A 22,017-nucleotide genomic window follows, 5' to 3' on the forward strand; every position below is an offset into this window, starting at 1 on the left:
GAAGTGCAGCGAAAACGAACAGGCCGAACAGACCTACACTGACAGGCATTATTGACCATTCTTCTCTCTCATTGGACCATCGGTTCTACGCGTTCCGAGTTCCGACTGATCCGACGATCCGACTCCGATACTCCGATCTCCGATATACGGCTGATTGTAGTCCGGCCCTAATCCTCGTTTGACGTTTGACATTTTTTCTGGATAATGTCTCTGTCTGTCAATGTCTGATGCTGATGCTGATGTCGAGGCGAACGCTAACAAGTGCCAATCCGAAAAGTTTCATTCTCTCTTGATATCTTTAAGTAATGTCGACGTAGGCTACGAGAGATACGGTTGAAGAGAAGATTCCACAAAATAGAATTTAAAGTAAAAAGAAGCAATTTAATTTCAGAGATAATTGAATTCTGAAGAACGGTTATCTCTCTCTCTCATCAGATACCTACGTACTCTCATCGAGATAACGAAAAAAACTACGTTCCTTCGGCCGATATAATCGGCCCCCGGTAATGAATATCTTTGCAACAGATATTAGCAGTCGCTAAAGAGAGAGGATTCCATTGGTATGTACGTGTATTTGTTTTGCGGGACTGATCTCTAGAAAAATAAAAACTCTGATCGCGACATCATTTTCGTTTTTTACAGATGAACGCGCGTGAAGCAATACGTCGGATTTAAAATGCCAAGTTCGTATCTATATGCCATTAACAATGAAGGACGTGTTTTTGGATTGTCAACGTCCGGGAGTATGTGGCGTGAATTTATGTACCTAGGACTTGAATTTAAACAATTGTCAGCTGTACCACATTTTATGTGGGCTATTGGTGGTGATCGCCAAGTTTACGTTCATGTTCATGGCTTAGACATTCCAATCAGGATCAAGGAAGAAACTTATGAGAATGAAGTACGTATCTAAAATTTGTGTGTGTGTATCGCATTGTAACTCTGCAAACTCTACAGATATTCTGTTCTACTTGAAAACGATAGCGAATAAATCAATGAAAATTACTAATAATACTAAACTAAACCATTAGCGGTGGCTGCCTTTGGAAGGTTTCTCTGGAAGACTACTTCCAACTGACAGATACAATTTTTCCAATCAAGACGGTACAGTTGATCGTAGTAGAGACAAAGTGAAATTGCCGTCAATGGCATGGCAATGGGAAGGCGACTGGCAAATAGAAACAACGTTAGATGGTCAACCGTTAGATCATGATGTAAATATAGTTTTCCTAATATTTATCAAATCTGTATTGCCGTATTACATTTTTCTTCCTCTATCTTATTATTCTACAATCTGACGCGTTTAATATGCATAAAATAAACGTGTATGTAATTGTCGCATTTTCAACGACAGAGCGAGAGAGAGAGAGAGAGAGAGAGAGATAGGTAACTTTGGACTTGGCTACTTGTACAAGTAAACTTACTTGCAAGTCCGAGATATCTTTGTAATTGAGAAATTTAGTTTTAATTTGTTGTTTTACATTTCTTTGTTGTTTTTACATAAATCTATATGATAGGTTATATATCAGTCTTTAGTATATAAAGTCACATATATTAAACATTTTTTGTGCTTTTCACAACTGTTATGTTTTTCATAAGATTTTGTTTATGTATAGATTTGTTATCAGTTGTGCCCATCACCAAAGAGAATCTTATGATCACAGAGAATATGATATTTTGATAGGGATGGACATACGCAATTGATTTTCCAGCTACATATACTACAAAGAAACAGTGGAAGTCTTGTGTGAGAAGACGCAAATGGGTTCGTTATCGGAGATATAGCGCTATGAATTCATGGTGCGCTATTGCACCTCTACATAAAGATCCAACCAAGGTAATGAGATACTATGACGTCTTTTTATTCATTTTTTATCTATCTATATACACACACACGCACATGTACGCACATATGTATACGTTTTCAGGAACCTTTTATCGATGTAGCAGTGGGCGGAAATCAGATGCCTGGAAGTAGTTCTGGTAGTTTAGTAGTTTGGGCAGTAACGGCTCACGGAAGGGTATAACTTTCATCAACTTTTAGCTTTCCTAAAAATTGAATAATTTTTAAAGATCTTGAAAGTTAGATTATTGCTGTCAACTTATTTAGGTCATGTTTCGTGTTGGAACAAGCACAACGTGTCCCGAAGGACAAAGATGGAGCTCCATCAAGTTGGCAAATGGCTACGAAGTATGCCAAATTAGTGTTGGAGTAACCGGTCTGGTTTGGGCTGTACTTATGGTAGGCAAAGCATTAGTTCGTACGGGCGTGACAAGAGACAATCCAATAGGTAAATAAACAAGGGATATTCTAGTCACATCCAGGGTTACATTTTCTAGTATAATCTTTGATAATCGTTATCAAACATATTAAAGGCGAAGATTGGTCAGAAGTGGAACCACCGCAGAAAGACTTGAGATTGGTACAAGTTAGTGTCGGTACCGATGCCGTATGGGCTATAACACATGATGGTGGAGTATGGTTTCGAAAGGGGATTCAAGGCGAAATAAGCGGTGTTTGCGAACAATTGGCCACTGGAACCGGTTGGGTTGAAATGTTAAGCAAAATGGCATTAGTATCCGTTGCTCCAAATGATCAAGTAACGATATTAATTAATTCTTAATTTACGTTGAGAATAATAAATAGAAGTGCGTGCGTTGGTGTGTGTGTGTGTGCGTGCGTGCGTGCGTGCGTGCGTGCGTGCGTGCGTGTGTGTGTGTGTGTGTGTGTGTGTGTGTGTGTGTGTGTGTGTGTGTGTGTATAAAGGACATGGCACACTTCTTTCGCTAATTTCACTTTATTTGTGTCGTAAAGGTGTGGGCTATTGGCTATGACGATCGATGTTTGTATTACCGTACTGGTATCACACGCTCTGAATTGACAGGAAAACGGTGGAAATTAATAAACGCACCGCTGCAACTGAGCAGAGCAAGTAGCAACGCTAGTTTGTCATCTAGCAATAGACATAGTACTTGCGGCACACCGCAACAACAACGTCATCAGAGCTGGAGTTCCTTGGTAGGAATATTAGTACTGTCCATATCATTTTGACATTGAAATTACTCGATACTCTTATATACACCCCTATAATGAAGTAACAATAAAGTTTGATGAGTTTATTTAATTGAATTTCAAGCGTGTTTTTCGTCTTTGTGTGTAGAATCGTCCTCATAGTACTGGTGAAGGTACAATGTTAATTAGAGAATGGGAAGAGCAGTCACGTTCGGCGCCAACACCTACATCTTTAAAATTGTGGCAACGTACTGGTGACGGCACATCCGCAAAGAATACTCAACAAACATCTTTCCAAGATATATATCTCAATGAAGAGAGAAAGAGGTAAAAAGTTTACGTTTACATTTATAAAAACGGTAATAAAATAGAATTGTTCCGTGTTACAGATCTGCAAATTCTGTAGACACAAGTGACTTGAACGAAGCGAGTGTTGCTAGTATAACTATATCTAACGAATCTTTAGCAAAAAGTGGAGAATCGATAATCGTTTCGGGAAAAGGAATGGGCAGTACTGTCAAGGTTAAAATTGCTTTTAGAATTGACATTAAACGGTGTTGATTGATATGAAGAAAAAGGTTACTGAGTGAAGGCGTAAAAGAAAGAGAGAGAGAGAGAGAGCGCGTTTGAATGATGAATTATCTGTCCTGATAGATTAATCCTGCCGCATGGAGTCCTGTTCATTCCGTCGGTTCCATGGTAGGTGTTGAAGCACATCCAGAAACAGATGGAAGTGTATTTGATCCAGATTTTACTGGAGACTCTGGAGTGTATGGCGAAGATGAAAGTGCTGGGATAATATATTGGGCCGAGTGTGATGTGTTGTGGTATAAAGTGGAAGCTGGGGCATGCTTTGTCGATCCAACAAACCCACCCAAATGGTAAAATGTCGAATTCTATATTAAATAATGTAGTCCTGTATAGTCAAAACAATTAACATTGGAATTTAGATTAATTTAGAAGTGTGCCAAAACTGTAAATTTGTAATATTTTTGTTTGGATAGGATTGCCGATGGCAACGGCGCAGCGCAAGGGGAAATTGGAGAATTATGGAGAATAAACATTTTAGATGAATTAAAAGCGAGATTAAAGAAAATGTCATTTGATTCTTCGATAGTGTATGAAAAAGCAATTGAAAAGTAAGTGAAAGATATCTCGATAAGAGTTTTATGAAACAGTCTTACGAAACATTTCTTACTTAGCGATTTGTTGTAGATCATCTTGGGTGAAGAGTGGCGATGCTAAATGTAAAATTAAAAATGGCAGTTTGTACGAAGATTGCAAGATTGAACTGGAATGGATAAGCAGCGATACTGGATCATTAGATTCTGGGACCTTAATAATATTAAATTCAGATGGCGTAACAAGCATAGTACGTTGATTATCGAAATCGAAGATATTTCTAAATTTATAACGCACGATTCTAGATGTTATATAATGAGGTGAAATAATAACATTGTAGATACAATTTCCTGTCTCGGAAATTACGTGTGTCGTTTGCTGCAGTGAGCCAGGTAATCCAAGAATAGCAGTTCATACTCCCAAATTAAGTCGTTCAAAAGTAATTAGACTACAATTTGCAAGTGATACGGAAATGGAGGACTGGTTGGCGCATTTAACTTCAGGTAAGGACACGCGTAAAAACAACCGGTACATATCAAAGTTATATAAGAAGGGTAATGTATAAAGGTGTTTTTATTTTATTATTATTTTTTTTTTTAGTATCTTGCCAGATGAATAATGTATATGGCAGACCCGGTCCGAATTCGGTTTGGACCACAACTGCGCTAGGTGACGTGTATGTATTCGATTCTGCAATTGCAGAGGTAAAACACTCCAGATATACACCTATATTAATTAACATACGTTAATCGCAAAGAATCCTATGTTACTCCAGTTTTATTATGTGTAGGAATGCCAATTATCTGACGACGGATACGTACAAGAAATGGATGTTGCTGGTAAAGATTTGCCATTTGAAAGCATATTACAAAATGGTTTTGGATATGGTAGTACTCTAAGAATTATAGTATGCGTTCATGATGACGCTGACAGGTGAATTAGACAAATTTAACAATTGTACATCTCTTGTTTAATTTTAGAGAGAGAGAGAGAGAGAGAGAGAGAGAGAGAGAGAGAGAGAGAGAGAGAGAGAGAGAGAGAGAGAGAGAGAGAGAGAGAGACGTGCAGACTGTGTTAACTATAGCTGTTTATTTCAGGTTGTCTTTTAATCTCGTCTGTTATACCACAACATTCGTGAGACAAAAGACTGTGACAGACAGTCATGACATTGGTTTACATTTTAATCCAAGACTCAGAGAAAATATTATTGTACGGAATACATATCAAAATAGTCAATGGGGAGATGAGGAAAGAAATGGAGGTAGTCCATTGAAAGCGGGCTGTGACTTCACGTTGTACATCGTTTGCGAAGAACGCGGTTATAGAATTTATATTAACGATAGCGAATATACTTTTTATAGTCATCGAATACCTCCAACCAGTATTACACATCTACGTATCAAGGGATTGCTGACTTTATGTAGTATCACGTATAAATCTACATCTGTAAGTGAAACGTTTTATCATTTATACAACTACTTGTCTCTTATCTCGTGACATTGGTCATCTTCGCAATTATGAAGAAAATATGTATTTTACTTTTATATTTTATACAGGTAATTGTTGAACCCAGCATAATGTTTTGGAGACAAATTGGTGGGCATTTAAAAAAAGTTGAAACATGTTCCGTGGGTGTTACTTGGGGCGTCGGTTACGATAATACTGCTTGGGTATATACAGATGGTTGGGGTGGCGCGTTTCTCAAAGGTATTTAATATTAATTTTTATAACGATATATCTGTATGTTTTGTACAAAAGACAAGAAGGAAGAAAAGAGAATTATAACAATTATTTTGGACGCGATAGTACTTCGATTGAATTAATCGATCTCTAATTTGACGCAAATTGTTAATGTCAAATAAATTTATATAGGTTTGGGAACTAGCAGTACCGGAATAAATACGATGGTAGATACCCACAATTATTACGTATACGAAAATCAACGTTGGAATCCAGTGACTGGATATACCGCACATGGACTTCCAACGGACCGATATATGTGGAGCGATGCAACTGGACGGCATAAATGTACACGAGAGCATACGAAATTATTGTCAATGCATTGGCATTGGGTAAGTGGACGCGAGAAAAAGAAAATGGATCGTTTTGAGAATGAGTCGAAGCTAGCGATTCACTTGAGTTCTTTGATGGAAAATTATTAAGAAATAATGTTTATTGTTGCAACATATTCTTTGGATTAAAATAAAAATATTTTGATATTTTGAAGGTATCAGATTGGATCGTCGACTTCCATACACCTGGTGGCGTTGATAGAGATGGGTGGCAGTACGCTACTGATTTTCCGTCGCAGTATCACGGCAAGAAACAATTTACCGATTATGTTCGAAGAAGACGATGGTTTAGAAGATGTCAATTAACGACCAGCGGGCCTTGGCAAGAATTGGGAAATACGAAACTCGTCGATGTTTCTTTATATGTATGTTTAGGTTTTTTTTTACCATTACCATCTTTAAACATTTCGGAACAAATATATATTTATTTTATCTCTCTTTTGTTTCTGTTAATTATAATAGGCGATTGGAAAGCCTGGCACGGATGGTCCTATTCATGTCTGGGCGGTTGCTGCAAACGGAGAGGCTTTATTTAGACGAGGTGTTTCAGAGTCTTGTCCAATGGTAGGACTATTTAAATTGCACTTGTACTTTTTTACGTATAACATTAATGTATAGACACGTGTATAGATGCGTGTGCGTCAGAGTTTCAGTTTCATTAATTAAAATATACGTGCATATATTTCGTGTTAATTTTCAAACGAGTATAGTAACCATTAAGATATAGTATAGCGATACTTTTTGCACAAACAATGTGTTTTTAACATATTTTATATATTAAATAGGGAGTATCATGGGAACACATACCAAGTGATCAGCCCTTAATTAGCATCTCGTGCGGTCCATGTGGACAAGTTTGGGCTATTGGAAAAAACGGTTCCTCCTGTTGGAGGCTAGGCATCAGTGTTACAAAACCAACTGGTGTGAAATTTATAAAATATTATCATGAAAACATATACATAATAACTACAATTACCTCTTTTAGCCAAATTATTATAATAATTTAACATACATGATAAAAATTTGGTATAATTGATATTTTGTCAAAAATTTAGGTATACAATGGCAAAATGTCGAGCCACCTTCAGGCGCTCAGTTGAAGCAAATTTCAGTGGGAGACGATGTGATATGGGTTTTGGATACAATGGGTCGGTTGTCAGTACGCCGAGAAGTACAACCTAATGTTTTCCCCGAGGGAACTCATTGGCAAACATTACCCGCTATGCCAAACGATCCTATTCATATAGGTATCAGATACACTTTTTTGTTCTTTCCTTTACCCCCCTCTCTCTCTCTCTCTCTCTCTCTCTCTCTCTCTCTCTCTCTCTCTCTCTCTCTCTCTCTCTCTCTCTCTCTCTCTCTCTCTCTCTCTCTCTCTCTCTCATTACATTGTTTGAAATTAAATCACATGTAAACATTCGTAGATATGTCAGTAGCAAACGCTAAGCAAGGATTTCGCCATGTATCCGTTTCAAGAGAGCAGGGACAAGTTTGGGCAATTTCAGGAGCCGGCATTATTTGTCGAAGAATTGGCGTTACTCATGAAAATCCAGCTGGAACCGGATGGGTGACCGGTATAGGAGTAAGTAGCGAGACCAAGTTTTAACAGGTTGAAAATTGATTTGAGAAACGGAGAATACGGTCTACGATCATGTGAAATCGTAACGGGATCAAATAAAAACTAAATTATTATTTTTTTTTTCTAATAACTCGTAAATAAATATAGATACTTAACTATACTTTCTCAATATATTAATAAAAGTGGTATCACTTCTCATGTTCGAGATAATCGCATCATTCGAGCGCAATTGCATTAATTTAGAAAAAGTGCGGAATTCTCTTATTCTTCCAATATTCTCTCGTAATCCACATGATATTATTAATTGAGAAAAAATAAAATTTTTATTTATTCCTAACAGGCAAACTGGCAAAACGTAAGTCTTGGTGGACTTGTAAATAAAGCGAAATAATCTTTATTGCGATTATATTAAAATATAGGCTATTAGGTAACATGAAATAATTAACAATGTTGTGATTGCCTTAATCGTAAAATGTAACATCACGCGTGTATACATGTATGAACATAGAGGCGTGTTCCATGCTAATACAATATTGCTAATTTGTAGTTAATAATCGTAATATGTATAAGGCAAATTACTCGACGCTAATGCATTGAAAACTTCTTCCTCAGTATAACGGGTACTAAAGAAGTTGAGATGATACAATTAAGTAGTTGACAAAATAAAATATACAAGAAAATACATAACACATACATGCACGTTATTTAAATTACTTCTTGAGTTACAATTTGCATCAAAGTTACAAATATTTACAAATTTACATGATAAAACAACATTATCGTTGCATAAACATTTTGTTATTTTTCTAGTATATCTAGGATATATGACGAATAACACGCACAGGCAAGCACAGACTTCTATGGAATACTAGACCGGTAACATCTATGGACGCACAGCCGAAAAGCCGATGCGAGGTGCAAGTGGTAGTGGGAGATGCGACCATATTGAATTAGGTCACTACAGGTGTTCAGTTGCTCAAGATATTAAAATCTTGGCTGCATTCCGTTTCACACATGATGCGCATAATGCAACATTTATCCTTGTTGTTCACCGAATATTAAACAGGATAAAAGGATAAATGTGTGATGCATTATGTGCATCATGCGTGAAACAGAATGCACCCTTTCGCTACTCTTATAGTATTGAACTCTTTCTTTTGAACACTTTGTATAATGCATAGCTTGACCTAAGTTAATATGGCGGCAGACATCATGGCCGTCGCCTGTTAGCGGCCTAGTATTGTATACATAGAAATCTGTGCAAGCAGATAAATATAATAATAACATCAATGACTAGCAAAACAACACAAAATGCTTACAAATATACGATGCAATTAAAAATGCTATTATGTGATTGTGTAAACATTCCAATAAGCGTAACAATATTTATCGGATAACATTTGAGAGCTACTTCGCTAATTTTTATGAACCAGAAAGCTCATATAAATTCGTATTATAATTAATGCGCTTGACTGATAAAACCTCCTTGACAATAGTTAATAACTTGATTTTTTCTTACATATAGCTAATACTTAATTTAATTAAATTGTAAAAGTAAAGAATATATAGTAAAACATTTTAGTAAGAAAAGGCTATATGAAAGTCATTAATATGTACATTGCCAATGTATTAAAAACATCATTGTATATCTTAGCCTTAAAGTATTTTGTTCACTATTTTATCGATGTAAAGAACGCAAGCTATTTTCATTTTACAAATATCACAATAAACTCTGCTTTTGTTACGTAACCGTTGTTGTTGTTGGTATTATTATTATTATTATCATCATTATTATCATTACTATCATTATTATCATTATCATCATCCATCATCATCATCATCATCATAATTATTATTATTATTATTATTATTGCTACAGCTATCAGCTATATTATTGTCATTGTCGTCGCGGTTATCGGTACATCGATACGTACAAATATAATCGAAAAATTGTAAAAGAATGATGTTCAATTATCCACTCTTGCTAGAGAAGAACTGACTCAAAATTGATAAAAAAAGATAACTGAAATAGAAGGCTGTAATTGTAGAATTGTCGTTCTACATCGATATATATGTATGTGTGTGTATATATATAACATTAATGTCGTGTGTGCGTGTGCGCGCATAACTGGATATTGAATAGGTGATGTTATTTTCCATGTGTGCCGGTGGTACAAAATCGTTTTTTATCATTCTTGTTGCTCTTACGTTACGAATACTAAAACGGACATTGTTGTGGAGGATGCTTTCGTGTTTTTCGTAAAAAAGAAATTTTATCAAAATGATGTCACTATCCGAAACTTCTCTACGTATTTTTGTTGTAACTTTTCGTTTTCCGCCTTATCTCTTTTCCCTTGCTCACTATGAACAATTCCGTAAAACCCATAAATGCAGAAGCCTATATGCATAAGAATTGAAATACAATATTATTTGATTTAGATTAATTTCGTCATTAAATTACATAGGTTTGCAGGCCTTTTACTTTTATGACAGAACTTACCGATCAGCAACCAAGTGGCGAATCTGATCCACGTAAAGACGTCTAATTGGAGCATTAGATATATGTTTATAAAAATACTGAGACATGGAATAAGCGGGACGAGAGGCACCTACGCATTACAGAAATATATTAAATTGATATCAGATTTTCCGCGACGCGACGTCGCTATGCGTCACTATGCTATATCGTAATTTATAATTAATATACATAATATGAGACAATCATGCTGTTAGCGCCCGATTCGCGAATGCGCGTATCTCTCGACAGTCTCGACAGAGACGTGCGCAATTTTCTTACCTTGAAAGACAATTCAGTTTTTTGCACCGGTTGCCTGCCAACCGCTGCTAAATTCAATAAAAGAACAATCACGAGTAGAGCTAGTATCATAGATATCGCGACATTTCCCGCGAGCAGGTGTGCGCCCATGTTATTAATCAGAAATGTGATGATACATATAACGATACCTGAAACGATTGAAACGATTGAACTTTGCAGACCGAGTATTCCTATGACTCACTTGGCGTACATCCATATATATGTAATATAAATACATCGCGATTTGCCACAAATATTATATATATGTATAATAGCAATTATAATGTCAACAATTTAATTAATTTACGTAAACTCACAGAGCAAGACAATGCCGGCATTTGCGATTCTGCTTGAAAGGTCCGTTGGTTCCTTCCGATTGTGCAAATTGAATAATTCCTTCAATATAGTATTTACAGATGTAAATTGGTAATTGCTCGTTGGCAGTCGCCCAGGAGTGTTGCTAGTGTTTTCTTCCTTTTGATATCTGTCATAAAAATACGCGTGTACGTATCCGCAATACTTTCTATTACGTTTCGAAAGAAATCACAATATAACGTTACCTCAGTATCAAGACGCATATCGCTACTATCGTATACGCGAGTAGAGTCCCGATAGACATCATGTCGATCAGTTGCTGCAGATTGAAGATGAGTGTCATGAGACCTGGAACGGAGCAGCGTTAAGGTAATTAAGGTAATTAAAAGTAAAAGTAAATTGTGACGTACGCCTCGAGAGTCGAGACACTGCACGTTTACGTACCGATAAGTAAAGCAGAGAGCACCGTGCCATAAACAGGCGTCATAGTCTTAGGATGCACTTTGGAGAGAGTCTTGAATATTATGCCATCGTTAGCCATGGCGTATAGGACGCGCGGTAAGGGAAACATCGCGCCCAAGAGACTGGTGCAGAGCGCGAATATCGCGCCTACGTTGACGATCCACTTGACGACAGGCCAGCCGATCTCGTCGAACGCGTGCGGGAAGGGCGCGTCCGCGCTCTAAAGACGAATTCTCGCTTGATTACTCCTGAAAAAGCCTGAAAATCCTCTAGGCCTGGATTTGGATCTCGGCCAAATCAAACGTATATTATACATACGACTGATACGACGAATACACGTACGTCGTGCAACTCTCGAACTCGTCAACGAGAGAGTTGAGCGAGAAGATTTCAAGCGACGAGTTTTCAAGTTTTCATTAAGCGCGAGCAATGAGCGTGTTTTACGTGTTACTTTACAGGGTGAATCTGGGTGAATCTGGGTGAATCTGGGTGAATCATCTCACCTGAGCGTAATAAGGTAGCATCATCGTTAAGACCGTGGAGACCCCGAAGTACGCTACGAATATAACGATTAGGGATAACACGATCGCCAGAGGAATGTGACGTTGAGGATTCTTGGCTTCCTCGCCAGTGGTAGCGACCGCGTCGAATCCCACGAATCCGTAAAAACACTTGGCCGCTCCGATCATCACTCCGTTGACGCCGAACGGCATGAATCCACCGGTCCCTCCGTGTTTCACGGAACTTGGAATGTCTTGGGGCGCGATCGACCAGTTTGACGGATCCGCTGTAAGCGTATTCGGTGAATTCGCTCCTCGACCGACCGACGGAATCGTCAAGGTTCACACCTTGGCTGCATCCTTTAGCTACATATGTTATTTTCAAAACCCTCGAATCGTCATCGTTTCACGAGAGGTACTTTCATGACATGAGGTGGTAGTCACTCATAGATCATAGATCGCTAATCGTATGCTTACGGCGGCTTACGGCTTACGGCTTACGGCTTACGGCTTACCTCTTATCGAACCTGCGACGATGACGATGGCGATAGTTATCAAGTTTACGACGGTGAACACATTGTTTAAGATGGACGATTCTTTCACTCCCACGCATAGTAGGATCGCTAGCAACATGACCATCGCGAAGGCGAAAAAATCAGGATACTCTGACAGGAAAGAAACGTCGATAGGCATAAGGGAGCGTAGGGCGTTACCCATGACGTTTCCTATCAACGCGTCGATATAATTGCTGAGACCTCGAGCGACGCTCGCTGTACCTGTAAAATCATATTATGAAATCATATCGCGGTCCAACGATCGTCGCCGTCGCCGTCGCCGTTGCGGCGGTCTAGGCGGTCTAGGCGGTCTAGGCGGTCTAGGCTCCCTCGCCCTTTTCGTTCATTTCTCACACGCGCGTTCTTGTGCTCACCAATTACATATTCCAGAATTAAGTTCCACCCTATGACGAAGGCGATGAACTCGCCTACCGTTACGTAACTATAAACGTACGCTGATCCGGCTTTCGGCACTCTTGACGCAAATTCCGCGTAACACATACCTACAAGTAGGAACGACACGATAAATATGTAATAAATACGTTAAGTTAAAGAGTTAAACGAACATCGCAATTACACACACACACACGCACATGTGTGTGTATATGTATCACGGAAGCAGATATTATTCGAGCGGACGCGCCGCTCGATTCATCACGTTACGAGGAAATCCGGGGTCACGAGGACCGGATTTAATTCGTTCGAGAATTATAATCGTTGCATCGTTGGACTTGATTCTGTGGCTTAATATACCTATTTAATAAATTTGATATACATATTTCGATAATAGCGAGGACGATCGACGATTGCATGGTTTTACCCGCGAAAGCAGACGCGACGGCGGCTATGAGGAAAGAGAGGGAAACGGCAGGGCCAGCCGTCTCTTTGGCCACGCTTCCAGCAAGAACGTAGACGCCTAAGCCGAGAGTCGCCCCTACGCCGAGGGCGGTCAGGTCGAACAGCCCGAGGACTCGTGCCAATCGTTCGTCTTTCGTATCTTCATTCTCCTCTACGCGCCTCCTCCGCGACAACGCTCTCCACAGACGGCTCATCATATCCGCGCGGCCCGCCGCGCGGCCCACGGCTCTCCGTTTCTCTATTCACTAGACTAGACGTTTCACCAGAGCTGTGTCAATAACAATAATGCGTACTAATAAATAAATATTGTCATATTAATCATTAATCAGGCATTATTTACGAAAGAAAATACAAGCGTCATGGGTATTCGGTATACCGCCGCGACGCGCCGCGCCGCGCCGCGCTGTGAGTAGATTATTAAATCAGATACCGTTCTGAGAGAAGAGCTAGATAACTGCTGTTAAATAACTCTAGCAACTCTTTAAATATTAGCTCCTGCAACTGTTAAATAGCGATGTTGGTCGACCACAGTTTTCTGTTTAAACCCGATTTGATAATTTGATAATTCTCGATCTCGATTTCACGTATTGTGTATTATATATGTTATTATTATGTATAGTATTTCGCCTCTCGATATCTTGCGCGCATAATTCGCAGGAAACCTGACATATTCTCCTACCAGGAATGATTGCGAAACCTTGGAAAAAAACCTTGTAAAAAACTTTGCACGTTTACGGCAAAACGGCATGTATATTATAAAACTCGGCAAGAATAAATGGACTTGCGGCCGGACGTGTCGCGTCGCGCGTCGGCGCGGCGCGGCGCGGCGTCGCAAAGTATCGAGATATACTTAATAGTTCAAGATATAATCTAATCGAGCTTGAAGGAAAACATTCCTTTCTCGTTTCCTTTCCTTTAATATTTTACGGTTTTACGCGATAGCGAACAAGCTTAACAACCTAGCTTAATTATAATTCAAGACGAAATTATTGAATCCATTTATCAGATTGAATATGTTACTGCCACGCGGTGTAACATTCAACCAGGCGCCACTCGACAGTCTCGACACTCGACTGACTCGACCTTGCTGCACCACTTTCTCTCTCCTCTCCGTTCACTTATTTCCCTCCGTACTGTGCTTTGCTAGCGTATGTTTGCTAGCTCTGTTATGTAGCGACAATTAACTAAAGGTATTCCAAGATTTCCAAGTATGCCACTTGTAGGAAGAGCCATTTTGAAGATAACAGTGTGATAATAGAGTACGTACGTACATTTTAACGTACGACTATATATCCATGTGCGGATATGACCTTGCTCAGAAATTTCAGGCAGGGAGGCAGGGAAGTCGACTTGGTTGACTAAGCGACGCGACCACGACGCCGGAACGACGGAAGGCTTCACGATTAATTCTCACGGACGGACTATTCGTCCGTAATATATCGTGTCTGATATACAATGTATATCAATGTGCGCAATTGCGTACCATATACCCGCGTACGTCCTTTCTGCGACAGCGACACGCGACGCGTGCAAAAAGCTATAGGATCTTATCTTTTAACAACCACGAATGCTGCAAAATGTAGCCTTACAATTAGTCGTTATATGACCTAGCTAGTCATTATCAGCTTTCATGCTTAGATATTCGGATTGTACAAACGTTTGGCAATTGAGAGATTGTAAACGTTTATTAATTAAGACAACACATACAACGCAACATACATTAGCAACCGGACGATAAGAATATAAAACGTATACAGAATAAATAGATAATTTAATACAATGGTAAATGTGATGGTAAAAAATGATAATTATAGGAATGTGTGTGTGTGTGTGTGTGTGTGTGTGTGTGTAATAACTAATAACTAGAAACGCGCGCCCGCGCGCACGCACACACACACGATCGTGCAATATAATATAATCGAGTGCACCGCGCGTTCTTACGTGTTTTATGCGTTTGTATCGCTTCGTATCGTTAAAACGAATAAAACATCTACTAACTTGACCGAAAAAGCAAACCAAACCCAAACGCGCAGGATAATAAGTTCTGATACTTTTTGAGACAGCAACATGCAGCGCGGCGCCGGCGGCCGCGGCGGTGCGAGCTAAGTACCTACGAGCCTATAATACCTATAATACTACGCGTCGTAATATACCTACATTTTTAATTAAAGTCCCGAGAACTCGCGATAATCATACAAAGTACAAGGATAATCAAACAATGTACATATGTACAAGGTTTTCGCTTTTACTCCCGTTACTCGCATATAAAACGCGCTCACTCGCCTTGAACTCAAAGTCGAGAGAGCAAATATTTACAAACCGTCTCTTACACTTGGCTTCACATCAGGAATCACGTGTGCTCGCGTTACTCTACTCGTGCAACCGGACTAGATTACACCTAGAAGAGTAGTGCCCTTATACCCTACCCCGTCCTGCGTTACCTCTCATGCGATATGCAGATGCAGCGTATAAAATATATCTCATTTATATTTTTCCGACCAATTCGTTTCATTGGAAAATATCCTTGGAATCCTGACGGATCAATGATTATTAAAATTAATTATACGAGAAGACAATCGAATCATTTTTATTCTACGCGATAACATAATTTACATTTTTTACCTTTGCCAGCTCTTTGAAATATCTATACCAAAACAAAAATCGGGATAATCTTTGTATTCTCCTGCCATTAAGAAATCTTTCTTAGCTTTTCCTCAACGATATATTTATTTCATCATTTGCTATTTAAATTGTCGTGTCTTTAATACGCGCGCGCGGCACGTATTGCGAAATGCGATCACCTATCATTTCGATTGAACAAATATAATTTGATAAGAATCTTGAATCCGTCAAGAGAGATTTTCGACTATTATATATTACGAATTTTTTAAACAAAAATAATCGTCGAGCACCATCGTGATAATCGTACAGACGATTTACTCGATCGTAAAATTCAAACAAACATTCTCTCCGGAAGCCATTACGACGAGTTTATTTAGTTTTCTAATTTTCCCACGAATTAAATGGAGTTATTTAACGTCGCCAGTGATCACCGGCGCGATCAGTACCGAGAATAAAACATTCCTGGTTAATTTGCATCGTCATCTATTCAACAAGGATATTCAATTCGCAACTGATCTCATTCCCTTTCAGGGGCAGTTATATGTATGTACAATCCCAACGTACTTTGGATCTCCGTTTTGATTCAATGCATTCGTAATAGAAGACTTATATCATTAAAAATCATATTATTCAGTTTTATCAATAATATAATTTCTTATCGAAGTTGCTGAGTCGACTAAAAATATTAATACATTAAATATTATATTACTTCTTCAACTGCGCGCGCGCGCGCGCGCGCGTGCGTGCATTTATTTTTGAGATTTTATAGTTTATGTTACATATACTATAGAATCTCGGAAATAAATGCGCGCATTTCTCAATAAAAGTGCGTTCTAAATACGAGCCAAAGTATTCAAAATAACAAGTGACAGAGTAATAATTAATATGTACATTATACAGTTGTAATATTCATTGATCAGTGCTAATAATCTATGACGCTTTTGATCACAAGATATCAAACATTGAAATTACAGAGAAAGAATATTGCGGACAACAGTTAGCAATTAATCCTAAGATATCTTTTAAACCGAGAAATTTTATTCTCAGGTTTAGAACATTTAGAGAGCAGAAAATAGTGTATGTTTGACTTTGTACGACTTTGATTTACATCTTATCGAAAATTAAGAAACCCGGTGTTAACTACGTGTTGTGCAGATGTAAATAAGCATATTCGATCTTGTAGCTTCGACATGTTATTCTTCAATGGATATACAATTGTCCTCCATTAACTACACACACACACACACGTTCACGAAACATTCATATGCATAGGATATGTGACAATGTTTATATCAATACTCCCAATCACGAGGATCTCCACGACATAACGCACTTTCACATCCAATAACAAGCAATTAATTAAGTAGATTTACTCTGACATTAAGATTATGATTAAATACTTGTCGCGATGTGATTAACTAAACAAGCTTACCTTAGTTTGAAGATGTGTATAAAATGGGGATATTAATATGCACACATATGACACTAAATTTTATCGACATAGAGCGAATAATGTGAATCAAATTGCTGGAGCGTCAATCGTACTCGAGGAGAACTGATCGCTTCAACGGACGAGCGCAAATTAATAACGTACTGTAATTTCACGATGCCCACTTTCCACCTGTCTATGTAACAATAAGCTTCAATGTTCCCCCACTATATTATTGAAGTAGGACATTTACGTTGCATTACGAGCCGTCGTTGTGCCGCTATCGCTGTGTTGTCGCAAACTTCCAGTCACATGTCAGACACTCGGACATTTACACATTCTCGATATATATATATATATATATATATATATATATAAATTACGTATACGATACCCTGAAATATTTTTCTCACTTTTAAAAGATATTTTTCATCACTTTTGCACGAAATATGAATCATTACTTCGTTTTAACTGGATTTATCAAAGCATTGGCAATCCTATTTATCTTCTTACTATTCTTACTGTAAAAAAACTTACGAGTTTTGAGATATTTGAGTGAATTAATTAAAATGGTCCATCCTGGCCTTTATACATAAATATAAAGAATATTTTTCTCTTTTTCTACGTATAAAAATGTATTTAATGAGTTTAAAATACAAAATACACACATATGTCACATAAATACGTATTTATACAAATTTTCTTACGTATCAATAAGTGTACTTACTGGAATATATATCCATATTATAATGTTATGAATTCTGTTCGATCGATACACAAGTTGGAACAAATTATCGTAATGTTTTTTACCTTGAATTAATATTTACTTGAACCGAGAGATAATGCTTCTAGTTTGTCTATCGAGTTCCAATTCTAACATATAACAATCAATTTAATAGTTATCACTGTAATCTTATTGTTTGCATTATAACAACCTGTAGTTTACTGCGGCGCATCTTCCATGTAAACGTCCTTGGAATTGGTTATGTTCGAAAGCGATTAAAATTATAATTGTTTCACGCCAGTAAAGAAATATTGGTAATCACAAGGACTGACATTTACAATATGTGATTTAAACATTCTATTTTAATATAGAATTTGTTTCAAAATACGATATTAGACAATAGGATTGATTGATTGATTGATTGCTAAATTGTACATCTGTAAACGAATGACGAGGTAACGTAGTTTGCAAATACTATATTAATTATGTTAATATGCAAACGGTAAAAAATTAATTATTATAATATATTACAGAATTTTGGTTGCTCTTTGGCAGTGTTTATGGCAGAATTGACACTAAATAGACAATTTTAAGATCTATCTGTAGACTTTCTATATGTTTCAGGATTTATCGCACAACCAGGACACGTGTGCAATATCTCGTGAATAAATATCTCACAGTCTAAACAAAACGTTTGATTACACTTTCCGCAAGTATATACCTAGAAATAAATACATGTGATATAATCTTGGTCTATCTGAAATGCTCAAACATTAACTAAATGTTGATTTCCTCTACGTGATTCAGAACTGCTTGATATATCACCTCTTTCAATTGCATAGTATACATGATGTCTTGACTGAGATTTAAAATATATTTGTCTTTGATAAACATTCGTTCAATTTATCAGAAGCTTTGATAATAATTCTATAATAATCTTTTATAATAATATATAGGAGGATTACCTTTTTGTCCTTTTGAGCAAAAGTTTTCTGGCAACCAAAGCAGAAAGAGTGATCGCCCTCAGGTGCAATTTCTTTAAAAAGATCAACAGGAAATAGATAATGGTACGACCGCGCTAAATGTGGAGCAGAGACTAAAGTAAGACCACAAGCTCTACACTCCACAGGGAGTTCGCAATGTTTACTGAGGCACTGGGGACAAAGGTAGCCAGTAGTCATAAGTTTAACCGTTTCGTCGGAATTTTGTGCATGGCTGTAAAGAAAAAAGGAAGAAAACGCGCAAATATAGTAAAAGTTTAAGTCTTATCAAAATACCAATAAAGTATCGTATGACACGAAGCATGTTATTCCGAATGTTTTACGCACTTACCACATACACACTGTCATAGATGTATCCGGCGCACTAGAATGTAAAGCATGATGAGGAAATCCCATTTTCACGAGCGCTGCATCTAATCGCGTTGCGGCAGGCGGAGGATCTATATGTGCGTTCAATTGCTCCTTATAATGTTTATCATCGAGCGCAACGCTGTGTTCGCCACCGGTGATGTTTGCCATTCGTTTACAAATGTATAATTCAGCGGCCAATCCTATTACGCTACATCTAATACTGTCCAATTTCATATTCTAAAACAAACTCGATATTGAGAAAGATATATTTTCGCGAAGGACATTACACATACGCCACGCTACGCCACACACACGTGCGTGCGCGTGCGCGCGCGCAACGTAGACACACAACAAAGAGCATACTCGTATCGTTTCGTTGATGTCTCCAGGGTCGCACGTAGTCAAGGCCCCTATGATTACCAATATTTCTTTACTAGCGTGAGACGGCAATAATTTCAATAACTTTGTGGCCAATTCTAAAGAGTTTTGCAAAGAAGGTTCACCGCCTACTACAGTTTGTTGCAACGTTTGCAATTCCTACAAAATAGACGATAAGATTGAGATTGCGATATAATGCGATGGGAAATATTCAGAATGAGGATAAAGTAACAAAAATTTATTACCTTAACGTGCTTCTTTGAGTTACCAGCCAAATCGCTAACTTTCTCGGCCCTTTTATTTCTAGTTATAATTACACCTAATTGACTTATAGGATTTTGATAGAAGAATTCTTCGATAAAATCTTCTAGAAGCTTGAGAGACACAATTATTTAATAAATATATACCCGTGAACATGTATATATTATACTTAATATGTACCTATACAGGAGAACAATCGCTATCGCGTATTCCATCATTATACCTTTAGAGAACACAGAAAACGAGTTGGCTTTAAATCTTGACTCGACATTGATTCGGAAGCATCTAAGATAATATAGAGATGTCTCATCATTCCTAATCTGGCACCCTGTTTCCTTTCCAACTGACGTTTTCTCTTAGCATTGTGGATAATGTCTGCGACAGAAGCTTCCAACAAGCCGTGGTCATCCTCTTTGATCGCTTCCCTATAAATCCCAAGCAAGTAACCGTTACAGATCTATGTTCGGCTATGTTAGCCGATCGATACAAGACACGAAACTTTTATCTATATTAGTTAAAGAATGCCACTGATAGATTAAAAAACGTGTATAGATATATAACCAATGTAAAATTCATACCAAGTCTTTTCGTAACCAGTTTCCCAACGATACTCCTTTTCCTCGGATTCTTCCTCTGCCATTGTTCGTCGAGACAAGATATTCTACATATAGTAAAAGGTATCACCGTTAGAAATATGAGAGATAATGAAAAGTCAAGATATGAGCCATTTTACATGTACACTGGTGGTTGACTCACTCTAAAAGTGTGTACTTGTTTAAACCGCGCAAACTAGTGCAAACTCCTATCCTCGAAGAATATCGCTAGATAGTCTTAGGCTTAGGCAATAAGAAAAAAGTAATGCGATAGATTTGTGCCATTCGTAGCGCTGTAGCGCTACGTTACAACAGCCGTTGCACGTTGCAGCATTGCTGCATTCGAATTAAAATGGATAATTGAGGTGTTGAAAGATAAAAGAGAGGAAAAAAGACGAAAATAGAAGTTTAAAAGGGAGAAGAATGGAGAAGGAATCTCGCGTGAGAGATTAAAGCAGACAGACAAGACGGAAGGTTACAAAAATTCGAGTCCATCACTGCGAATGGAATACAAATGGAAAGTGAGCCTAACTCGAAAAGTAAAAGCGACTCGGGCATCTCAGGCATCTCAGGCATCAACCGATAAAACGGTAGCAACGTAATCACTAATCCGGCTTTTCGGAATACCCAGGGCCAGGGCCAGGCTCGTCACTTTCACGTTGATATCTGACTGACCGACCGCGACCGCGACCGCGACCGCGACCGCGACCGGCGACAGACAGCCACGTGCTACGTCCCCATACTCCATCCACGCATCAGTATAGTTTACGACGCTACTTCTATTTGCGCTACTTAGAAAATGGAGTGATTAGCGAAGATGACGTATCTCCAAAGAGTGAAGAGATGGTCGAAATTTGAAATTGACGAGAGGCGAATAAACCGTTCTCGATCAGCTACCTGGGAAAATTCTAAGTTTCGGAGCTGAATCGCATAGGTCACTGCGAGTTATGGTGGATAAGGTGGATCCCTGCTCCGGCTCCGGATAGGTCGAGGCGGGTATATAGGCAATTAGGCAGCCGTGACAGAACAGAAGTACAACAGAACAGACAACAGAGAACATGCATGTCGCGGGCAAGTCGGACTCGGAGGCCTCGGAGGCCTCGGAGCATGCTGGGTGAAGAGGTAAAGGTAAATATTGTATGTAATGTATGTATGTATGTATACACACTAAGTCTCTGGTCTCTGGATAGGCGGCGGGATACAAAAGCGTCAGGCGGAAAAGATCACAAGACGACTGCGACGAGGCGACGAGTACGACGAGTGCGACGACTGACGACTGACATGAGTGATGAGTACTGATGAGTGACAAGAGGCGACTAGACTCTAGACTAGAGGGCAGGCGGGTAGGGTAGGCTCTCGGGTCGGGCG

The 22,017-nt window shown here is 38.4% G+C and overlaps 3 protein-coding genes across 8 annotated transcripts; 1 reads left to right on the forward strand and 2 right to left on the reverse strand.

The window, feature by feature from the left end:
- Window positions 1-95: 95 nt before the first annotated feature.
- On the forward strand, window positions 96-10,230 carry Pex23 (peroxin 23). 4 transcript variants are annotated; one of them, XM_071719750.1, is made up of 26 exons: window positions 97-302; window positions 392-560; window positions 643-901; window positions 1,032-1,214; window positions 1,685-1,837; window positions 1,929-2,021; window positions 2,111-2,291; window positions 2,377-2,600; window positions 2,816-3,019; window positions 3,162-3,340; window positions 3,403-3,535; window positions 3,668-3,894; window positions 4,018-4,152; window positions 4,229-4,385; window positions 4,476-4,638; window positions 4,736-4,839; window positions 4,926-5,068; window positions 5,233-5,581; window positions 5,692-5,842; window positions 6,008-6,207; window positions 6,363-6,572; window positions 6,670-6,771; window positions 6,993-7,128; window positions 7,263-7,454; window positions 7,632-7,789; window positions 8,127-10,230. In XM_071719750.1, the coding sequence occupies exons 3-26, from the start codon at window positions 677-679 to the stop codon at window positions 8,175-8,177; spliced, it is 4,053 nt and encodes a 1,350-aa protein (XP_071575851.1). In that variant the 5' UTR covers window positions 97-302; window positions 392-560; window positions 643-676; the 3' UTR covers window positions 8,178-10,230. The 4 variants fall into 4 exon arrangements, with proteins under 4 accessions (XP_071575850.1, XP_071575851.1, XP_071575849.1 ...); XM_071719749.1 differs by having other exon boundaries at window positions 96-564; XM_071719748.1 differs by having other exon boundaries at window positions 97-560.
- On the reverse strand, window positions 8,165-17,482 carry Slif (cationic amino acid transporter slimfast). 2 transcript variants are annotated; one of them, XM_071719757.1, is made up of 11 exons: window positions 17,345-17,482; window positions 13,253-13,558; window positions 12,807-12,935; window positions 12,394-12,654; window positions 11,882-12,165; window positions 11,361-11,598; window positions 11,162-11,264; window positions 10,919-11,085; window positions 10,584-10,750; window positions 10,287-10,395; window positions 8,165-10,184 (listed from the first exon to the last, which is right to left on the reverse strand). In XM_071719757.1, exons 2-11 carry the CDS (start codon window positions 13,485-13,487, stop codon window positions 10,063-10,065), a joined length of 1,815 nt encoding a protein of 604 aa, XP_071575858.1. In that variant the 5' UTR covers window positions 13,488-13,558; window positions 17,345-17,482; the 3' UTR covers window positions 8,165-10,062. The 2 variants fall into 2 exon arrangements, with proteins under 2 accessions (XP_071575858.1, XP_071575859.1); XM_071719758.1 differs by lacking the exon at window positions 17,345-17,482 and adding an exon at window positions 13,721-14,830.
- Window positions 14,957-21,964, reverse strand: Ssl1 (general transcription factor IIH subunit 2 Ssl1). 2 transcript variants are annotated; one of them, XM_071719765.1, is made up of 9 exons: window positions 21,818-21,947; window positions 20,813-20,892; window positions 20,635-20,717; window positions 20,280-20,481; window positions 20,041-20,169; window positions 19,781-19,954; window positions 19,398-19,654; window positions 19,031-19,280; window positions 14,957-18,786 (listed from the first exon to the last, which is right to left on the reverse strand). In XM_071719765.1, the coding sequence occupies exons 3-9, from the start codon at window positions 20,694-20,696 to the stop codon at window positions 18,655-18,657; spliced, it is 1,206 nt and encodes a 401-aa protein (XP_071575866.1). In that variant the 5' UTR covers window positions 20,697-20,717; window positions 20,813-20,892; window positions 21,818-21,947; the 3' UTR covers window positions 14,957-18,654. The 2 variants fall into 2 exon arrangements, with proteins under 2 accessions (XP_071575866.1, XP_071575865.1); XM_071719764.1 differs by lacking the exon at window positions 20,813-20,892 and having other exon boundaries at window positions 21,818-21,964.
- Between the last annotated feature and the right edge of the window lie 53 nt (window positions 21,965-22,017).

This window comes from Temnothorax nylanderi, unplaced genomic scaffold (assembly GCF_030848795.1).
Source record: "Temnothorax nylanderi isolate EJ_2023f unplaced genomic scaffold, tnyl_v1.0 TNYL_tig0309_pilon, whole genome shotgun sequence".
In the NCBI taxonomy this organism is placed as follows: domain Eukaryota; kingdom Metazoa; phylum Arthropoda; class Insecta; order Hymenoptera; family Formicidae; genus Temnothorax; species Temnothorax nylanderi.

Excerpts from the sequence above, each read along its gene's own strand:
- Pex23 (XM_071719749.1), top strand. The coding sequence starts at position 677 with ATGCCAAGTTCGTATCTATATGCCATTAACAATGAAGGACGTGTTTTT. Across the intron at positions 4,153-4,228 it reads TATGAAAAAGCAATTGAAAA|ATCATCTTGGGTGAAGAGTG; the intron begins GTAAGTGAAAGA and ends GATTTGTTGTAG. Across the intron at positions 5,582-5,691 it reads TCACGTATAAATCTACATCT|GTAATTGTTGAACCCAGCAT; the intron begins GTAAGTGAAACG and ends TATTTTATACAG.
- Ssl1 (XM_071719764.1), bottom strand. The coding sequence starts at position 20,696 with ATGGCAGAGGAAGAATCCGAGGAAAAGGAGTATCGTTGGGAAACTGGT. Across the intron at positions 20,482-20,634 it reads ACTGGTTACGAAAAGACTTG|GGAAGCGATCAAAGAGGATG; the intron begins GTATGAATTTTA and ends TGGGATTTATAG. Across the intron at positions 19,955-20,040 it reads ACTCAAAGAAGCACGTTAAG|GAATTGCAAACGTTGCAACA; the intron begins GTAATAAATTTT and ends TCTATTTTGTAG.
- Slif (XM_071719757.1), bottom strand. The coding sequence starts at position 13,487 with ATGATGAGCCGTCTGTGGAGAGCGTTGTCGCGGAGGAGGCGCGTAGAG. Across the intron at positions 11,599-11,881 it reads TGCTACCTTATTACGCTCAG|AGCGCGGACGCGCCCTTCCC; the intron begins GTGAGATGATTC and ends ATTCGTCTTTAG. Across the intron at positions 11,265-11,360 it reads GCTCTCTGCTTTACTTATCG|GTCTCATGACACTCATCTTC; the intron begins GTACGTAAACGT and ends GCTCCGTTCCAG.